General features: G+C 39.4%; 1 protein-coding gene across 1 annotated transcript in view; it reads right to left on the bottom strand.

The window, feature by feature from the left end:
* Positions 1-21,852, bottom strand: part of znf804a (zinc finger protein 804A) — a 58,943-nt gene extending 37,091 nt beyond the window's left edge. Inside the window, exon 1 of the mRNA XM_082175668.1 lies at positions 21,182-21,852. Within this exon, the coding sequence (XP_082031794.1) occupies positions 21,182-21,292 (111 nt within the window). The 5' untranslated portion in view covers positions 21,293-21,852. The remainder of the gene's footprint in view (positions 1-21,181) is intronic.
* Between the last annotated feature and the right edge of the window lie 281 nt (positions 21,853-22,133).

The raw sequence follows: 22,133 nt of genomic DNA, 5'->3' as shown, positions 1-22,133 counted from the left end.
CGGAAACTATGAGTGAAACGTCACTTCATTATTGTGTATCAGACACTGCCACCTTGTGGAATAAAGGTGAATTGCACTTATTCAGGCATCAGTCATCAAAGATTCAATTGTTGTTGTGCAGAAAAATATATACTTACACTGTTAGTTAGTGTTGTCACATAGTTACACACACCCTTTACAACTTTTTACATAAAAATGAAAGGGAAAACAGGTATTCTTTTATAATTTTATATTTTTTTCTTGTTATATTGTTTATAATGAATTGATTGAGGAATACTGAGAAGGTTGATGTCTAACTTTAAAAAATTAATGAGGAGGAGGGTAGTGAATGACGTCTCAATTTCTGAGGTTTGCATTTAAGGGTTAAAGATTGAAGGTGAGCAAACATCTCGTCAAGGTATAATGATGCCAGGTGACTTCAATAGATGGTTTAGCAATGTGTTCATCCCAGGGCTGTGATTGTGCTCCTGTATCACTTCTGTAATGAGGATATTCTATTAATGTAAATGAAAGCAATAAGTCTCAAGAGGCCTTGCATTATAGAAGGCTAATTTATAGTACAAATGTTAAGAGTTGCTTAGGCAGAATGTGAAGGATCGCAACAGCAATATGATAAATAATTGTTCAGTAAATAAATGTGTTTATAACAACAACAACAATCTAAATTTTTCTGCAAGTACCTCTGTAATTTATTAGTCTACTGTAGGCCATTTATGGTTTCCAAGCAACTTAATAAAAGATAGAATAACTTGATAATTAATAGAAACTGATGTGTGATCACAGGTGTTCATATCTGCTAATTAACAAGGAGCGTGGCTTATCCAATCAAAATGTAAAATCGGAACATTTATATTTAAATAGGCTATTTCAAGGTGCACAAAGATTATTTTCTTATTAAAAAGGTTAACAGATAATTAATTGAATAGTGCTTTTTTATTTAAAAAAAGATGCTTGTGATATGAAAAATGTGATTGATTGCCTTCATCAGTGATTATTTGTATAGTCAGAACACATGGCTACTTTTGAATGATTTTCAGTAGAGAAAGATGTTTTTTTGCTTTCAGATTGTGCAGTAAGAGGCAAACAGCCTAACTAGAAAAACCAACACAACATAAACAAAAAGAATCACTAAGCACACCTTTACTTTTGTGAACTCTTTTTAATGCATTTCAAAAATAATTGTTTACGCATCTGCCTGTTTACTTGTGTAATATTCTTATAAGATTATCCTTAGCTTGTGCGGGTGGGTTAGCGTAATTTAGTTGTTCCTCTTAGCTTGTTTCCACACTGACTGATAATGACTTCTTGCCTCCATCCCTGAGCGTCTACATTCCTCTCTCTCAATCCCTCTGCACTCAAACTCTGCTCATCTGTAACCACATTCTCTCCCATCCACACCCCCCAATTAAGGGTCTATGTAACAGACCCTCTAGAGTACGAGACGTGGAGGCATAAACAATGACTAGCCACACCCGAACACAGAGAAATGCACACACATATGCAAACGGCCCGTGAAGCAACCCACACACGGTCATGCAACAGATATTCCAATGCAGCAAAAAAAAAAGGGAAAAGACTCCATTATGAGCCTCGAACAGCATGAAGCATATTCACAAGAGTGAGGAAAGATTAAATGCTGGAGGACTGAGCACTAAAAATATACTAATGCCTCTGTAACTAACCTACTCTGCTCCGTTGCGAGTCAGCAGGGACCGCATTACAAGCGCCGTCATTCTAAAAAGGATAGCAATCAAAAGATCTCTGAATGCGAGGTTGCCATAGCAGAGAGAGGGAGTGTATTTCTGTCTTGTGATGTGGCACAGAGGATCAGAGTGAATACTTCAGTTCTAGCATATTTAATATGGTCATAGTCACTCTGCCCTGCCTCTACAGAGACAGACTACAAAGATCCAGCAATGTATGGATGTAACAGAATCTGAGCTGCAGATAAAGAGATAGCTGATTGAAAGGGAGAGGAGAGAGTGGCTGTTGTTGGCCCAGATAGCAGCAAAACAACAGAGATAATTGGATAAAAGCGAGTTTTGCTAGGGTTACCGTATCTAATCTGTCCAGGACTGCCAGTGTGACGGTGGCGTGGGATGTTCCCTAAAGCCTTTTCTGTGAGATAGAAGCACTCTAATTCACTGTACTGTGAACTCGCCACAGCTTGCTCGACAAGAATGTGCGACATTTGAAGAGAGAGTGAGAATCTGACAAGAAGAAGTAAAAAAAAAAAAAAAACACACAACGAGTTAAGGGACCGACACTCTATTAATTGGCAGTTTTACTCTGTACCGCAATGGCACTGTTCAGATTGCATCATAAAATGCATTTAAATGTTTTTTTTTTTTTTTTTTCAATAACTTCATTCTAAGAAACAATGCAAGAAAAATGCATTTAGCAAAAATTTTGAACCTGGCAGATTCTGGTTCATTCTTTATTTTTTTTATTTTTTTTTTACATAAACAGACATACAAGTAATGCTGTATGATTTTGGGGGGAAATCTAATTGCGATAGCTGTTGATAAAAACAGATGGAGCAAAAACACATCCAGGGATTTTGAACTGTACTTGGCTAGATGTGAACTTTTCAATTGGAACAGTACTTGGGCAGCAACTGATGACAAGTCCACAAGAACACAGACAAGAACTCATATCGAGAAAAGGCTATTGTTTTGGTAGTTGTGACGTTTGAAGTGGAATCATCACCTACTTTATGTTAACATGACACTAGCAGTCCTTTCACAAACTTGTCCATGCTTAGTGCAGAACCAAGCATCATTAATAAATGTTTTTACACGGCTCCCTGCAAAACTTAATTTTGATCTTTAAATCACTGCCTTTAGCGGTCTGTTATTGCACAAGAACAACCATTACAACTGACTTGGAACTGGGTACTCCGAGTCATTTTGAGGTAATAAAATATGTCACAAATTTCACAGTATTTCATGTTACTCAGTCATTATGTATTTGGTACACAGAAAGACAAAAGCCAGTTTGATTTCATCACTGGAATTGTAAAGACAGCACTAAACTCAAGCACTAAACTCAAAACTGCACGAAATGCACCAAGCGTGTCACAAAATGCATTGCGTCCATCAAATGTGAATCATCATGTATGAAATGCTCGTTCTGTGGAGGGCATGTGCATTTTGTTAAAAAAAAAAAAGAGGTTATCACAAAATACATAATCAAAAAAACATATTTCATTCACAGAATGAACATTTCATGGACAACACATTTTGTGAAATGAATAATGAAATGCAATGTACAAAAAAATCCTTGGGAATTATTTAATAATTTACAAAACTTTTGTAAACAAACTGTGTATGCCCTCCACATAATTAAAATGTTGTTGATGTATGCAAACATTCCATCTTCCTATGTATGTAATGCATAAAAAACCCTTTGAATTTCATAATTCATTCAGTCCGCAAAATTAGTCAGATCACATTAGGCGTATCATTCAGTATATATACTGTTTGTAGATTATTTTAGTCCAATTAATTTTTTAACATTGAGCTCTGCAAACTGCTCATATGCCTACAGCCTGCTTCATCCACACAGTGAGGCATACTGGGACACAGCTGAAATGAGATGATAAAGCACCATGACTGGGCCACACGCTGAGGGTGTCTCCTGCCTTCTGGAGCTGCACCGTACCACCCAGTGCGGTTGAGCCTATAGAAATCTGTCATCCCTCTGTTGAGCCGACAGCGGGTCACATTTCAACATGTACAACATTCCTCATTTATAAAGTAATGAGAAATGAATAAGTAAATTAATGAATGTACCTTGATGCAGCAAGAAAGTCAATCTTGACCTCCATTGGATTTCTAAGACCTGACAGAAAGGCAACCACCAGTGAGGGTGAACAATGGAGCAAAGGTCAAACAAGGTGATTTTTAATGGAAAGCCAGTCTGCAAGGAGACAATATGCCAATCAGGTGCTAGTTGTGGCAAAATGAATTCTCATCACAAAAGAAATCAATACTCATTTTAGCCTTCTTCCTCTTACACAGTCATTTGTCTTTTGAACAGAATCCTGTCACTTTTTCTTTCTGTCAGTAAATTATTCACACTTATTCGGTGGATCTTAAATTCCCAAGGTGCCTGAACAGGTATCTAGCTCCTACGAGTCCAGTTTAATCAGTATATATTGTGTATTTTTCGCTCTGTACCACCAGACAGAAGAAAAGGTGCTAGTATTGTGCCCAGGAGAATCTATCAACTGGAGGAGGATTGCTTTTCCCCTTCACGTATGAGGAAGTATATAATACACATTATTTAGATACAGGACAGTGGATGTGAAATGAAAGGAGTGAATTGATAGGTTGCAGACTCCACGCTGGATCTTGGGAAACCCATTTCTCTTCCATATCAGACCTTCAGCTGACACTAGCTGAACAACAGCTGCAGATATTGCACTCTGCAATTTTATTTCACTACATGTCTGATCGGGGGGTTGGCAGCAAACAAGACGCCCGCCAAGAAAGGGCATTTCTGTCTCCCTGTGGGTGTCTGCCTGAAAATAACCTCAAAAAGAGTGATAGGAAACACTTGTATACAAATATTTAATCGGTCATCTGACTAGTAAAATAATTAGTTCAGAGAAAAGAAAATTGTCATAATTTACTCACTCTCATGTTGTTCCAAACCATCTGGTTTTCTTTCTACAGTGGAACGCAAAAGAAGAAATTCTCTATAACATACTGGTTGCTCTTTTTCATGTAGTAAAAATGAATGGGGATTCTGGGGACTATACAATAGCAATGAATGAGGACTGTAAAAAAACAACAAAAACAACAACAACAACAACAACAACAACAGAAAAGCACCATAAAAGTAGCAAGAAGGATCTCCATATGTGTGCTATGCGAAGGCTGAAATTAAATTAATTATTTTGAGACAATCTTCCACTTCAGTGGTTGTTTCACTGCTATGACCGGATCATTGAGTCAGCAAGTTGATCACTGAGTTAAACCATTCAGACAGTTTTGTGAATTGGATCAGTCAATTCATTGAAAAGATCTGACTCAAAAGACTTTTTTCATGAACTACATTTTTCAAGGTGAACTCAGGTATTCTCTATATTCTCTATTCTCTACTCGAGATTCTCTATGAATAATGACTGCTGGACTTCAATCACTTAGGCTACGTTCACACTGCAGGGCTTAATGCTCAATTCCGATTTTTTGAAAAAATTCAATTTTTTTGCAAGGCCGTTCACATTTCCAATTAAATGCAACCTTTTGTGATCTCCTGTGTGAACGTGAAATGACCCAGAAGTGACCCGAATGCGCAGAAGAGTACTCAACGGTCAACGACGTCACTTGTTGTTTGCGGAAGTAGCTAAACTTTAACTGTGATTCTCTCTCACACACACACACACACACACACACACACACACACACACACACACGAGCGCGCGCAGCGACCGTTACAGAAGAGCCAGACAGCAGCCGCTGACCTATCTAATATCAGATTCAGCACAAATAAGTTAACATAACGTATGAATAAGTTAAAATGGCCGTGGGCTTTTTTTATTTATTTTTTATTAACGGGCTCGTCGAGGTCGACCCGTTCGGCAGATTTACCTCAGCTCGACGAATATGGGGTGCTTCTCATTTCTTATTTGTGCATCCTCGTTTCCTTTCCTCGCTTCCTTTCCTCGCGTCTCAGCTCCGCCCCCTGTAGGATGCGAGGGAAGGCTGCAAGGAAAAGACGCGAGGACGGAGGAATCGAATGTAACTTTTTTTAAAACATTGGAATACTTGATGACTCAAGCGTCACTTCATCGCGTCATCAGCAGCGCTCAAAGGATCTGCCCTTATGTTGTTGAAGTTTGTTTATTTAAGAAATTCATAATAAATAATAATAAAGCAAGATACCCTGTTGAAATATGTGAGATGTGTGGTTTATATAAACTGCAAAGGTAAAGTATAAATTAAAATGATTGTGACCGATGTGAAGGGGGAGGAGAATTTAGACGTGCGTCACGTTTAAGTCGATAAAACTCTTCCGTATAGGATACACCTGTGTATCCTCGCTCATGACTCCTCAGGAAGCCTCCTAACTCCTCGATCCTCGACTCCTCGCGGTGCAATTAGAGAATTGAGATGTCCTTCAAGATGGCTGAGCTCGATCGGTTTCCGGGTCATAGGATGGAGGACGGAGGAGAGAGGAGACGAGGAGGGATATTGAAAAGCACCCATGCAGTCCGTTTTCAAACCGACGACTACTTCAACGCAGAATTATGACGTTTTTCGCGTATCAATGACGTGCGGGTCGGATACATGCGACCTGGCCGTTCAGACTGAAGTCGCATTTCAAAAGATCGGATATGTATCGGATTTGGGACCACATACCCAAGTGGCCTGGGTCGCATTTGAAAAGATCGGATCTGTGTCGTTCAGACTGTCATGAAAAGATCAGATACAGGTCGCATAGGGGCAAAAAAATCGGAATTGGGTCGTTTCAGCCTGCAGTGTGAACGTAGCCTTAGTTTACTCTAACCTGCCTCTTTCTTACAATCAACTACAAGCTTGCATTCAAATCTTCCAACACAATCTCATGGTAATCAGTATGTTTTTTTACATTATTACAAAATTATGACCCATTTATGTTATATTTAGGGATGGACCCTCATGTTTTGTCATTATCATTTCATAAATTGTATGTTTTTAAGAATTCATACAAAATCACCACTTGCAAAATAGTTACCTTTTCCCGTGAGATTGGGTTTGAGCTGCCTCCATCCAATCAACAACCAATATATTGAACCAAGCCCTTCCCCACATTATTTTAATTATCAATGTACATCACAATATGGAAGAAAATAATCTGTCACTACTTTCGTTACATTGCATCTTAACACATGGCCAAAATATTCTTCATACACTTTTCCAATGACATAAGGGTGAGCAAATAATGACAGAATAATCATAAATTGGTGAAACTAGTCAGTAGAACCCATTGGTTTAATGGTTTTGCGCAGTTCTCCACTTAAGATTCAAGACTCTACCTTCAGAGAATCAGGCGGTTGTTATTGAGTAGCCCTCTTAATCAGTCATCAGCCAAGTGTCTTTCCCTCTTAAATGAGAGCACAAATGCCACCAATTTCTGCAGAGAAAAATAACTGCGGTTGCAAATGTCACAAGACCCAAAATCAACAGTAATAAGCTCTTTGATCAATAATAGATCACGCTGTCAGGTACAAACACGTTCTGCATTAATTAGCAGCGCGCGTGGCGGAGGCTGACTCAGGTTCACGTGCTGCATCCCTGGCCTCGGAAACAGATCTGATAGGCCTGATGGAAATGAGGGCTTTGATTAGCCTATGACATCTGAGAGGAGAAAGACATTAAGTTGGAGGCCATCTATCTGGGATCAGCAGCGTGAGAGAATTGCCTCCGAACTGCTGATGTGCACAGGGTGTGATCATATCATGAAAAAACTGTAGAAAGATTGACAGAGAAGCCATTTGATGGCAAACAGATGATTTACCACAGGTAAAGGACAGATAAGTCAATAATATGATACGTGATCCTGTATTCACCTTAGCCCTATAATGTAGCTACGTACCTTCCTCTTCCTAAACTACAACCCACGGATTAATGATTAGATGCATATTAATTGTAACTTTTGTCAATGAACATGAATTTTGATGGTAATTTAGATTCTTCTAGATCAGGTTTTGACTACACTGTGGGGACAAAATGTCCCCACAAGAATAGTAAAACCTGAAATCACTAACATTATGGGGCAGCCAATGGTCCCCATGAGGAAAATGGCTCAATAAACGTACTAAATAATATCTTAATGAAAATCTAAAAATGTAGGCAGGTTTCTATGAAGTCCCAAATAATGTGTGTGTGCAATCGTGCGTGTGTGTGTGTGTCTACCTAACCTCAGGTTGCCCCAGGAGGAGTATCGCTGTTATACATTGCTATGATAAAAACATCTACTGAATGACAGTTTGCATTTAATTTCTTACTAAATATAAATCTTGAAAGCACTTAAAAGGGAAGTGAATGGATTTAAATGCAGAAGCTTATAATTTAATGAAGCACTTACATTAATTCTTCTGTTTAATCATTAAAACGGTCGTTACAGGGTTTTAGATGTTATGTTGTCATGGCAACAAGTTGAAGATTTAAATATAACAGAAAAGATTTGTTAATGACGGAAAAATGTGTTAACAGGTATATTGTTTACATTACTTGTGGCTATACTAATCAAAGAGTGAGCAACATGTAACAGTAAAAGTAAGTGTAAGTGCCTCACTGTAAACCAAATGTTTGTTTTTTATTAAAAAAATGAGTTACAAGTTTAAATAAATTTTTGTGGTAATCAACATTATGCTACAAGTGCAGTAAATTATATCTTGTTTCAAACCCAGAATATTCCTTTAACAAAAAAATGTCATTTAATGTAAAAAAAAAATAAAAAAAAATAAAAAGCAAACTAAATTTAAAAACAATTAATTAATTTAATCAAAAGCACATTAACAGAAGAATTCCTGGAGTATCAGATAAAAATAATAATACTAATAAATAAAATAAAAACACTAAATGAAGAGTTCAGATGTAAAAGCCTAAGTGCTATCTGAAATTTTCTTCTAGAATGATCATTTTTATCAAGCTTGTATATTTAAGTTCAGTAATTTCACTTAAATGGCAATGAAAATGACCTATTATTTGTCATTTAAGTGAAATTACTGAACTTAAATATACGGGCTTGATAAAAATGATAATTCTAGAAGAAAATTTCAGATGCCACTTAGAGGCTTTTGCATCTTAACTCTTCAAATAAAGAAATTAGTTGCCAGGATTGTGAAGCATTAAAGATTCCATTCAATTCAAACTAAAATTTCACTTCACATTTCAATTCAGGAACACGCATTGTCATTATACCACAACCTGTTCAACAGTCCCTTTTATTACCCCAGCTCTATTTTTATGTGCGTGGGTTTTAAGTCAGTTCATAGCCTCAATGCCTCTGTTTATTACTACTGCTCTTCAAAGATGAATTGCATTAGCGACGAGCGCACTCAGCCCAATACAATAACCAAGCACTACCTGGACAGGCGCCAGAACAGTTCTAACATTAGCTCCACATAGCATATGTCAGAGTCGGTGCGTGATCGGCTCTCCGAGCCCCTGATTGGGGCAATCCAGAATGGCAAATCAAATCTGCTTTTACAGGAGACGGCTGTAAGTGCTAGAGAAACACTGACCACACATTAATTATTAAACACAGAGATATCAGGCTTATAAATGTACACTGCAGATACACCTCTACGGCAGCAAGGGGATGCTATCTAAACCTCACAAATAGGGCCCTTAAGTGCCCCTGAACCTGAGATAAATTTGTGCAATCGAAGAGCTTGTACACACCGCACAGCAAGATACTGAAAGATTGCACGTCTCCATTAAACTGCAGCAACTTGTGCTCAGGTTATTTTAAGGCAAACAATCGAGGCTGGATATGAGCAAGCAATGTGAGGGCGAACATCGCCCCACTTTGTGGTAACAGCTGAAGTCATTGTGCCATTTAAAGCAAGACCACGGGAGCAGAGTGTTCAGGCGAACGTGCCAATATTTACAAAAGCATTGTGCAAGCACAATGGCCGACACAATGCCTCTGGACCGCAATGAAGAGGTGAAAATCCTTTCAAAGCTCCCAAGTCAATAATTGTTTGCCTAATAATATAGATAAAACAACGTTTTGTTGCCTTTTGTTTGCAAAAACGACCCTTTCGTCTCGCTAGGGTCCGTTGTTGACTACCATAGTGCAGGGAATCATGCCTCTGGCAGCGATGAAGAATCCCAATACATGTTCCCTCTGTCACGCATTTCAAAAAGAAGCTTAATTAGTCTTCCAGCTTTTAGGATGCTCTGGCTAATGAATTTCATTAAAGAAGAAAGTGGCCTGATATCTGGGCACTACTCTGACAGATGAGAGGAGGGGAGTGGGTGGAGAGGGAGGCTAGCTGCGTGGGTAGTCCAACAAAGATACAGCCTCCAGCAAAGACTTTATAAAACACACAAAGATGCCTGCAAAGCTACACATTATGTAGACAATGACAGCCATCATACTGCTGGGAACGTACATTCTCCTGCATCCCAGCAGTCGTCTTTTAATGAAGCGGGTGTGGGATAACTGGGAAGAAGTATTTGGGGTCGCAGAAATGCTTTTACCTTCTGCGAGTCTGAGCTCTCTGCTGATACTGCGAGAACATAAGCCAACTCCTGGCACCTGCCCAGGCCCTGAGCCGAACCCGACCCCTCCCCTGGGTCCTAGCCTACCCCCTCCCCTCCATGTAATTTTAGTCCACCACTCTACAAGCAAACCAGAGCTTTTGAGCAGAGCCACTACACAGATAAACACTGCAGCAAGGAAACTAAAACAATGTATTAAATGTATCCCATAACATCTCAAGGTGGACTGCACTTTTAAACCCAGCACTGCGGTAAAACACTCAACTCATGAGAGGGATACTGAGCGTTGCAAAAACCAATAATGCATTTTAATTCAGTTTTGAATATGTATTAAAGGGATAGGTAAAGGGATAGTAATTTTCTTACTCTCATGTTGTTCCAAACCTGCATGACTTTATGTCTTCTGTGAAACAACTAAATACGATAGTTTAGTGTACACACAATGAAAGTTAGTGGGGTTTGACCATTTCAAGACTCAAAAAGGGCACAGTGAATTTTATCAATATGACTTATATTCCAAGCCTTCTGAATGCTCACAGCAGTATGCTCTTTTTGTTTCATGAACAGTTTGAAATGTAAGCCTCTCAAATCAAATCAAAACATTGATTATGTCTAATGTAGTCTGTGTATTCATGCATTGATCAATGTTTTCATTTAATTTGAGAGTGAATAAAGACCGAAATTCAATCTATTTATCATACACCTTAAGAAAAAAAAAAAAAAAGTAAATTTAGTGGCACAACAGCTTGTCACTGAGGTAGTGGGACACTTTTGTACCTTATCTACCCTTAAAAGGCTAATAGGCTTTAAAAGGATAGTTCACCCAAAAATGAAAATTCTGTCAGTAATTACTCACCCACATGTTGCTCCAAACCCGTAAGACTTTCATTCACCTTCTAAACACAAATGGAGATATTTTTTATGAAATCGGAGAACTTTCTGTCCCTCGGTCGACAGCTACGCAACTATAACTTGTGAATAAAAGCCTAAATTCAATCTGTTCATCATATAAAGAGATTTAAAGAGACACTTCAGCCATTTTTTGCTAAACCGCTCAATTAACACGGATTGGTTTACGATCTCTTTATGAACTTTTTGAAGCGTCAAAGTGGTAGTTGCGTAGGCTGTCAATGGAGGGACAGAAATCTCTCAGATTTCATCAAAAAACATCTTCATTTGTGTTCTAAAAATGAACGAAAGTTTTACGGGTTTGGAAAGATATAGGGGTGAGTAATCAATGACATATTTGAAATTTTTTTGGGTGTCCAAAAAAAAACAACTATCCCTTAAGGGTTCACATTACTAATCTAAGGCACTAATATACACAATTTAAAGACAGATATGGTACAATTTGTCCTTTGCAGTGACAAGCTGCTGTACCCCTAAAGATATAATTTTTGCACATTTTGTTCTATCAGACCTAATTGTACGTTACCTTTATGTCCTTTTTTTTAGCTTGACATTTTTGGACCTTTTTGACTTTCATAATACGGTAAAAAAGAACAATCGTCCAATTTTTTTACATTTTTTATTTACAGAATAAAGTAATTTGCATTTGGAACAAAACAAGGTTGAGTAAATGATGAGCTATCCAATCATCATTATTATTATCGATGTTGAAACAGTTGTGCTTCTTAATGATTTCGTGGAAATCACAATGCTTTTTTTTTTTTTCAGGATTCTTTGATGAATGAAAAGCAATCTGAAGGTGGTCTGCTCTTGCAAACCCAGTACTGCGGTGAAGCAGTTAATTCATGAGCTGGATATTGAGAGTTGCAGGACCTAAAAACGCATTTTAAATCAGTACTGAATATGTATTAAAGTGAAAGAGGCTGTAGGTATAGAAACAGGGTCAAATTCGCCATTCATCCAGAATAGAAGAAGAAATGGGAAGTTATAAAGGAGATAATGTTTTCACACAGGTGAAAACATTCTAATAAAGAGCATAAGTGTTTGAAATGACATTTACGCTCTCAACTGCAGCACCACACACAGAAACCCAGCACGCAGAAATCGAAACACAGATTCACACACACACACACACAGGGACAGGCTCCATAAAACTGTCTCTTTGAGCTCTGCTGCTTTAATTTACACAGCCCGCACCAACTCTATCTCTCTTCACGCTGACCATGCACATTCCCCGGGATCCTTCCACTGCCATTACCGCTGCTGTTGTTTCAAGCAGAGATTAAATGAGAGGCCAGAGGAAGATAAATTCTGAGGATCTGCTAGGCTGCCAGACCAAAAAAATCAATGCCTTTTCTATGGGCGAATTCTAATGAAGGTACAGAGGAACTAGCCTTACAAATCACCGGCAGGTTTAGAGCATTTGAAGCTCTATGTGATCTTCAGAACCCTTTGTGTAAAGCTAAAGAAAGAACTAATTGAGGGTGTTACGCAAAATAAGGAAGCCTCTCGCTCTAATGTGTCAAACGGGCACTTTTAAGGCATCTGTTTGTCAGTCAGATGCGCTGTTTGCATTAGGTGAATAACGTATGTCAACTCAAGATGCTGAATTAATGGTCAGAGCTGAAACATGCAAGGGTTTGTTTTTGTCATCAGTCTCTTCTGGCACAGTGAGCATCTCACTCACAAATACAGCTCTTCTATCTTATTTTTTGGCTCTCAGATACATATATCTTCAGATTTAAAGCCTCGCTTGTATGTGTGATATTGATTATTGGACCGGTGCTGGCAGCATTGTCTAAAAGAAATGCTTGAAAAGAAAGTTTAGATTGAGATTGGTGATGTCATTAGAAAGGAGAGTTTACATGGGTCATTCAAAGGTTGCTTTGGGACTAGAATGCCATCAAGAGGGAGAGGGGGATTATGGGACTGCGTCCACACACACACACACACACACACACACACACACACACACACACACCATCCTTTGGTCAGCCTCAGAGGCTGAGAGAGATCCTGCAGAATTTAAGTGTCACAAATCAGAGACCTTTCGACTATGTTTGATGCAACGTGTGCCTCTGCGGTGTGAAATATGCACATATGAAAACGTTATCTTTCAAACTGTCTCTCAACCTGCGTGATTTGATAAAAAAAGGGCCTATACACTATACCAGCTGAACTTTTCAACCAGATTTCAAATGCTATGGAGTTTATGGCTGAAACCTTGTCACAGCACGTCATCACAATTGTTTGTAAAACTTTCATCTCACCAAGCACACAGCAAGACAAGCCGTCTCACACCAGAGCTCAGGGGCAGAAGTCGTGAAATTGCAGTGATCGTGTGCACGTGCAATATATGAAGTGAAAAAAAAAACACAGCCGTTTAACGCATGACAGGCACTGACGACGTTTGAATCCCAGGGTCGCAAGTCAACCGGTTTTCTGAACCGAACCTCAACAAGGATCGCTTTGTTATCTGCTTAGGTGTTTATTAAAGCTTTGAAACAGGGGTTTAAATGTCAATAATCGCCATGGCTACCACATGAAAGGCTCCAGATCATAGCCCTCACAGACTGAGAAGACGTAATTATGGGGAAGGGATCAGAAATGATCTAACCACTGATTTCCAATTTTATTGAATATTATAACTTAATAAGGCACGCATTCGTCCGAGAGATTGGGGTCAGTTTGATCTTTTTATTTGTTTCATTAGCCTAATAATTGTATTCAGTATGGATGCAGTAAACTGATAAAAACAAAAATTGTACCTACCTTTTTTTAAATACTTTTTTTTTTTTTTTTTTTTGAAATCACGGTTTCCATAAAAACATTAAGCAGCACAACTGTTTTCAACATTGATGAAATAAATGTTTATTGAGCAGCAAATCAGCATATTAGAATGAAGGATCATGTGACACTGAATACTGAAGAAATGGCTGCTGAAAAAAATTTATAATGTCATTTCAAAAGTGATTTCAATAGGCTACCCCTCTGAACACTAACACTATCTGCATTCTATTCAAAACAACACTGCCCAAATCGGACAGGCCAAGGCTGAAATGTTTGGTAACGTGAGTTTTTTTTTTCTTTTCTCTGACGTCTCATGATCTTTAAACACACGGCAGACCTCCATCAATTAGCTCACATTCTGATCATTAGAAACTGATCACGAGCAGAGCTCAGTCTAGCAAACCCGTGAGAGGTTTTAAATGCGTTTGGAACACAAACACATTGATGTGCACATATATACACATGAGAAATAAGAAAACAAGGCCAAGAAACACGCACGCACAAACACACACACGCGCTCATTTTGAAATTGTAGCCAGAAAAATAAAATCAGCATTTTGTAGTTGAATGTTCATGGTGATAAGGTTATGATGGATCTATTTCCTACAGTTATTTTGTACACTTAAACATAAATCAGTCTGCTATCAAGCTCAAGTGCTAGTGTCTGACCCTGACTCCGTCTCCTGGATCTAAATGATTGCAGATTAAGAAGTGGCTGGCAGGAGACAGCACAGGCTCTGCCGCCCCAGTCTGACTCCATTTTGCCCAGAGACGAAGGTGACGACACTTGAATAATTAACAACCACAAATAGAGACTTTAAGCCGCTCTCTCTCTCTCTCTCTCTCTCTCTCTGGAGTAGAAGAAAATAGAACATTGAGATAGAAAAGCCACTCTTAGAAACACCGGCGTACTTTCAAGGCACGAAGATCAGTGTTATACTTTTAATTTATTCAAATGTCACTATGTATTCAGTTTTCAGTCTCAGTATTTTTTTATAAGGATGCTAATTTTTTTAGATTCCTAATATAGCACCCTTTTGCAATGATGCATACTACACTTTAACAGAAACGGCACTTTAAAAAAAGGCAACCCAAGTTTAAGGTAAAAGTTTTACTCACCCAAATGTACAACAAAAGCACTCCATGCTACTTGCTGACAATGAAATGTGCTATAAATGTGCCACTGCTACATTTTACAGTAAATTAACTACCATCGCTCAGGCATCTCTAGGACATTTATGATTCAGCAATATGGACCGGACTCACTCAGATTTTGTGTCCATCTCAGATGCCCCTTACACGATAACAAGTAGTCACTGGATTTTCCACATTTTGTGCAGTTCATGACACTGAATCATTGAGGTTTCTCAATCATCTGCTGCATTATCTGCTGTAGACTCTTATGTCTGGTATGTGCTTATTTAATATTGTGTTGTCTTCCATTTATGCATAATGTTTACACACACTGCCATTCAAAGATTTTGGGTAATACATTATTTCGATAGTGCACTTTAGACATTCTCCTGATGTGAGAGTAAAAAAAAAAGTTAAAATAAATTCTGCTCTTTTGAAGAAAATTATTATTATTATTATTATTTTAAATAAAATGAAATAAAATGTATCACGGTTTCCAGAAAATATTGAAACATCATTCATGTTACAGTCTAACATCCATTGATTTGTGTGCACATATCTCAGACTTCACTCAGATCAGAAATCTCACTGAATTAAATATAATGTACGTCTAAATATCTCATTTGTTATAAATACAATAAAATCAAGCTATAAATTCCATGAATTATAGATGCTGTCCATAAATGGATAGCATACGTTTTGGTTTCTCTCCTTAATGTAAAAATAATGTATGTGTGCCAGAACCACACGAATAGTAATGAATAGTAATGAGATCAGGTTGGATTTAGAAAGAAAGTGAAAAAAGAGAATGTTACAAGGCAGAGTGAGAAAGAGAGAGAATGAAAGAGCAGGATGAGAGCAGAGCAGAAGTTAATTGACTTGAGTCAAAGACAAAGGGCCTAGTATTCAGAACTCTAATAATATCATTGCTTGCTGAAGTATCTGAATACGAGACAGATAAAAGGAGAGATAGAGAGAGGTAGGAGATTCAGTGAACACATACACACTTAACTCAGAGCTCATCTGAAATACTGTGGTCACCTGGAGGACTCCTCTCTGCACCTCTTTCCCTGTATCCCTATCTGTACTCAATCTCAAACACGGCCCAATGGCAGTCGTTTCCCCCGCGATCGGCTCCGGTAAAGTTTAAGGCAGTGAAGCTCAATAAGATCAGGGTCTGCCGCTGTGATACTCAGTGTTTGCAAGCTTGCTCGGTGTGCAGCACTTTTTTGTTTTTTTTTTGAAAAGGAGGAAAAGGAGCGCTTCACTTCTATCAAGCATCAAATCAAGTGAGACGAGGCAGCTGGGATGCTCTGCATTATAATATCACTCAAAGGAATGGGGAACATTAAAAGGCTCTCAGCACTCATATTGCGGTGAGTGGCTATGAGCAATGATGGGGACTCGTTCAATTACTGGCTCAACCACAGGGATCCTTTCCAGAGCTGCACCTGTATCTTCCCATACCTACTGCATTTATTTATTATTATTTCACTCTGCATCTGTATTATTTAGCATTAACACAAAAGCATAAGGAGTGATAAAGGGATAGTTTGCACAAAAAAAAAAGTTCTGTCCTTCATGTCATGTTTTCTATTTGAAAGAATTTTTAAATTGAATCTATTCCTGTGATGAGAACCCTGAACTTCCAGCAGCTATTATTTCAGTGACAAATGACCTTTCAGAAATCATTCTAATATGCTGATTTGGTGCTTAAGAAACATGTCATAGTATTATTATTACTCTTGAAAACAGTTGTGCTGATTAATATACTGTTGTGGAAACCATGATACATTTTATCAGGATTATTTGAATAGATAGTTTAAAAGAAATCATTATTACACCTTTATAAATGTATTTACTGTCAATTTTGATCAATGTAATGTATCCCAAATGCATACAAAAAAGAAAAAGAAATCTTTCTGAAGCTTGTGGTTACTACAAAATGTCTTTGAATGGAAAACAGCTGCATAAATATTCCTCAAAATTTCTTCTTTTGCATTCCACTGGGAAAAATAAATAACAGCATGCAGGTTTGGATAAACATATGAGTAAATGATGCCAAAGTTTTCATTTCTGGGTGAACAATTCCTTTAAGACTCGTATGCTTTCAGGGTCAGAGTGGATGTGTCACAGCAATGATATGGCAGAAAACGTCCCTCAGGAGGCAGAAACTGTAAGGAAGCCTCACTATATGCTGCCCTTCAGTTGTACAAGGCCAGAGCTCAGGGCTGGCTGGGTATTTTTACTCCACTGCTTACGAGTGCAAAACCCTCCCGACACGTAGAAAACTGCCTTGCAAAGTTCAAGCGATTATATTGAGACGAGCGCTTCGGAGAAGGAGATCGGTCTCACCGAGTTAGCCGCTTATTCTGCATTGCAACAGCGGGTAAATTATAGACCTTGTGGCCAGCGACTTAAATATTTATGAGGGTAAGATGACAACAATGACGGCATCGAATCGCCACAAACGTTTCATCTCCGAACATCAGGTGAGCTGAATACAGAAAGGAGAAAGGGTAAAGCTGCCATGCTACTGTGTAATTGTGCTATTATACCTCAGCAGCAAGCCTACAGTCAAACCCCGCTGTGCCTTTGTGCCTTCTAAGTACACAGTTTATTCAATGGGGTATTTTCTGTGAATCAGTGTGAAAATGGGTTCACCGTCAGTAAAAAACATGGGATTAGCACTTTTATAAGGGCCCCTGGAATCTGCACCGTGCCTCTTTTGTGCAGAGAGGAGGAGAACAACACAACCAGGGCAAGATATTTGATTTGTCACAGTGAATACCTCCAAAAAACTCACAAAGAAACAAACACCGTGTCTGCGGGGTTCAGAGAGAATGATCCCATTGTTATAAAGTTAACAGCACTGTGAAATGAAATTGATGCAGCACTAGAAGGCAAAGCGCCACGTTCAGGGTATTTAAATGAACCTGGCGTTTATGAGTAACAGAAGGCCATGAATGGAGTGAATTTTAATCAGCCGAGTGCGAGCGTGCCACACATTTGTCTCGGGCGTGCGTAAAGTTAACTACATCTGTCTGCATTCAGCAGTGATGACAAGCCTTGGGTTCTCCCCGTCTGTAAATAATGCATGGTGCGATATCTAAACGCTCGTTTCTCCCTCACACCTGGATGGGGCCGAGCGGTAAAACGCGGCGAAAGGTTGCAGAGGCTAATCGCCCGCACTACTACATTAATTACCCCGCAGCAGAGCTTGTGCGCGGGGCCTGGTCACGGCTAGAGCTGGATTTCTGCTGTAATTCTCAATTAGGAAGGAACTCAGAGTGCGTCCGCACACACATACACATTGTCCTCCCACAATGCAAATTGTCTGGCCAGCTTTCCCAGCAGGGAAAGACAAAGGGTAAGAGGAACATAATAACATTTTGCCCTTTTTCATTCCCTCTCCTTCCTCTGTTTTAGTCTATTTCTCCGGCGCTCTCTGCGATTAAGCTATCTGCTGCTGCCTCAGCTCTTGGACACAGGCAGTGGTGATTAGGGCTTCACATACTTTTGTGTTTTGGATGGTGGCATGAAGATAACAAGCCACAGGATCATGGTACACTACAAAAAGCATAATACATGGGACAAAAAAGGAATATGAGAGCGACAAAGGAATTTTAATTCCATGCATATCACGTTAGCAACATCCAATCTACACAACCGCCCAGATCCCTTGCGCAATCAGCACTAGAGCTGATTATAACACCTGTTCATTCTGCCATGCATCTGCCAATAGAGGCACTGTGACAATACATACCGTATAGATATTCAGCATAAGGATCATTTCCCAGAGCACAGTGGTGTCTAAAAGCGGCATCACTGAGTGGAAATGGATGCTCACATCACAGCTCAGCGGGGAGATGGGCTGACTTAGCAGCGACTGTGAGGAAATCAATACGAGCGTTGAAATAACGCCGTTGATATGCATATTCATGGAAGCTAAAGCAAGGGGTAAAATTCCACTCAGGCGTTTGTGTCTGACTTTATAAGAGTCCACTGACATGGCACAGCTCCAAACAGGTACTCATTCAGTTTAACATCAGGAAGATGTTTTTACTGCCTTGTCGCATCTGGACTAAACAAAACAAAAAGCAAAGCAAAACAAAGCTAAATAAAATAAAGTAGTTTAAGAAATTATAGACATATATACAATAGAAAGTACTTTGCTTCTCTTCCAAAAATAAACATAATATATAATTTTAAGTTTCAATGCAATTTTCTAATCTCTTTTCCACTAAAGTAGAACATCGTAAGAGTCAAAGTTCCTGTTATGGGTCATTCGATAGAGATATGCACAACTTGTTTTGTTTTGTTTCTTCTCTCAAAATTATTGTTTGAACCCAGCCCTGTGATGCGCTGAGAAAGCCGGGAGAGCAATACTACTAATTACAGAGATGGATTTCATAGCGCAAAAGTCCACAGTACCATAAGAGTGACTATGGGAACACTCACACTCTCGCAGTTATTTCGTTCTTATCCTTCCTCCTCTCCTTTCCTCTGCGTCTGAGCCACGCTGAACAAATGTTCTACAGCACAAAGCTTTTCTTCTGGACTAAAATATCACTGCACCAGGAAAGAGAGCCAGATGGCACTGCACCAGCGCTGGGATAAGCACAGCTTTCTTAGTCTGCCTTTCATACCCATACATCTGAGAGTGTGTGTGCACAAGTATATGAGATTTACAGCTGCTCTATGCAGCAGAGGGAGTAATGAACGAAATTTACTGTGTTACAGATCGGTGGCAGTGATGCACACAATGCTCCGCCGTAATTTTGAATTCACTGACACCAGGTTCTCCCCGCAACAGAGTGGGAGATGTGTCAAATCTGATAATTGCATTGAGATCGAGCCGAAAACGGCCACCGAACCATCATTCTACTTTCTGTCCGTGCTTGAGAAACAATCTGTTGCTGCATTCACAGTTACGCCACCCAAATGTTCCCTCAGCATTAGCCTTTCAGCTGGAGGCGGGAGGCAGATGAGCAGGATTGGCGCTTGATCCCGAGCCAAGAGCTTCAATATTTCATCTCCAATCATTTTTGATTCTTTTGAAAGGAGGAGGCTGCTGTCAAGAAATCTCTGTTCCCCCCAACTGACAGAGATGACACGGAAAGGCTTGAGAAGGAAGCAGTGAAAGAGAGTATGAAATTTCACTTCCACATTTAAAAGCTTTGAAATATGCTTCCTTTCAGGAGCCAAGCGCATTAATTAAATTACACTGTACGGCTGCATCATGCATCGTATTACTTTGTGTTTATAATCCCGCTTAACTTGCCAGCAAACTGAAAAACAATATTCAGACTGCTCTTAGAGTAATTATGAAAAATAATATTTTACTAACACTGATTTTGCTTTAAAATTCCCCTTTGTGGAATTTCATCCTAGATATACGGCGGGTTTATCGCAGAGAGTTTGTGCGGAAAGAGGCAGTTTTGTGGGAGCACATACAGGAGGATTATTTCGAGGGCAAGGCCAGAAAAGTACGGTTAGACTAAATCCCAGGCCACGACTGTGAGTAGAGATTAATTTGATCCCTATCCATCTGTTAGGAATTTAGGTATTGGCACAGGCTAGAGCAGCATTCCATTTCTCCATCTGCAACTTTCCTCGTAAACAGGAAGTACTGAAAATAAAGTCATTTTGCAACACTTTTCCTTAAGGTTCATTCCTTGAGCAACTTCATTTTACGTTCCTTTTACAGTTTAATTACTTTTGCAATGCTTATAATCTATCATTATAATTTCAATTTGATCCCTCCACACTGAAAAAAATGGTAACATCTCAAGTCAAAAACCTTATTTAACATCACTGAATCAACTTAAATTCATTAATTCATACCAACAAAGCAAATGTTTACGGGTTAAATCAGGTAGAAATAGCTTGTTAAGGTAACACTTGCAGGCTACCCCTTTTTATAGTGTACTTGTACAGATTTTCACTATAATAATAACAGTATTATTACAATACTAATTAATTAGAGTCAAATGTATAACATGTAAAGTGTTACCACAGTACAGAAAAGTTTCTAGAAGCAAGATTACTGGCTTCAAAAGCGATGCAAACAATTCCTAAGCACATGATCAAACACACATTCGTATGGGAGACGTGGTAGTTACCAAGTTTTTGTTGCCATTCTTGCTGAGGGGACCTCGGAAAACTCCCTTGATGTTTCGAAAGTGTCCATTGCTGAGGTGTGTGGAGCTGATGACAATATAGTAACACGCCATGGGGGACCCGAAGCTGCCATGCACAGAGTCCAGCCAAAGAGAGAGAGAAATAAGTCCACCCAACAAGCCTTTTTTCTTTTGTTTCTCTGTTTCAGATGAAAGGCACAAGCTCACTTTCCCTCAGTCAGGAACATAACGAGCAGGTTCCCTCATCCTCTCAGATCCTCAAACATCAGTCATTTCAGCTCGGTCTGTTACAGTCACTTTGGGGGATTTATCTGGTGTGCCTCTGCTTCTTATAGTAGCCTCCAGCAAATGCGTTATCCCGCTCTCTCCTCTTCTGTACAGCGGCAACGAGAGTAAAGCAGAGCTGCTAACTCGTTCTTTTCTCTTCCTCAGTCTCGGCTCTCTGCGCTGGGCTGAAGTGTGTCTGGGTTGAGTCTCCTGCTCGATGCGCAAGTGATATGCGCTAGTGAGAGAGCTCCGCTGGGTCTGGCAAAGGAAAGCATGGTGTTATAGCGCACCGTGCGTTGCCGGTCCAATGAACGGGGCCAATGGCGATCAAGCCTCTGGTCTGATGGTGAGGACTGGGATGAGAATTGCATCTGTCACATACTGCTTTTCCAGATCCACTGAGTCAGCCTCTACTCTCCAGCCAACCAGGATTCAGCATCTTTTTCCTCTCACACACCCCCTCTCTCTCCCTCATTAGTCCTCTCTCTCTCTCTCTCTCTCTCTCTCTCTCTCTCTCTCTCGTGAGTGCGTTCTTTCTCAGGAAGGAGCTGAGGCAGCAGTCAGGAGCAGGTAAAGGAAGGCTGAGGCGCTGAGAGAGACGCTTCGGTATGTGTTACATCCACTATCATCCATCTTTTACCATGTTAATGTGTGTGAGACCTGCTAC

Source organism: Leuciscus leuciscus (assembly GCF_965113295.1).
Source record: "Leuciscus leuciscus genome assembly, chromosome: 7".
Taxonomy (NCBI): domain Eukaryota; kingdom Metazoa; phylum Chordata; class Actinopteri; order Cypriniformes; family Leuciscidae; genus Leuciscus; species Leuciscus leuciscus.
The sequence above is the reverse complement of the archived record's forward strand: the minus strand, read 5'-3'. Positions and strand labels throughout refer to the sequence as shown.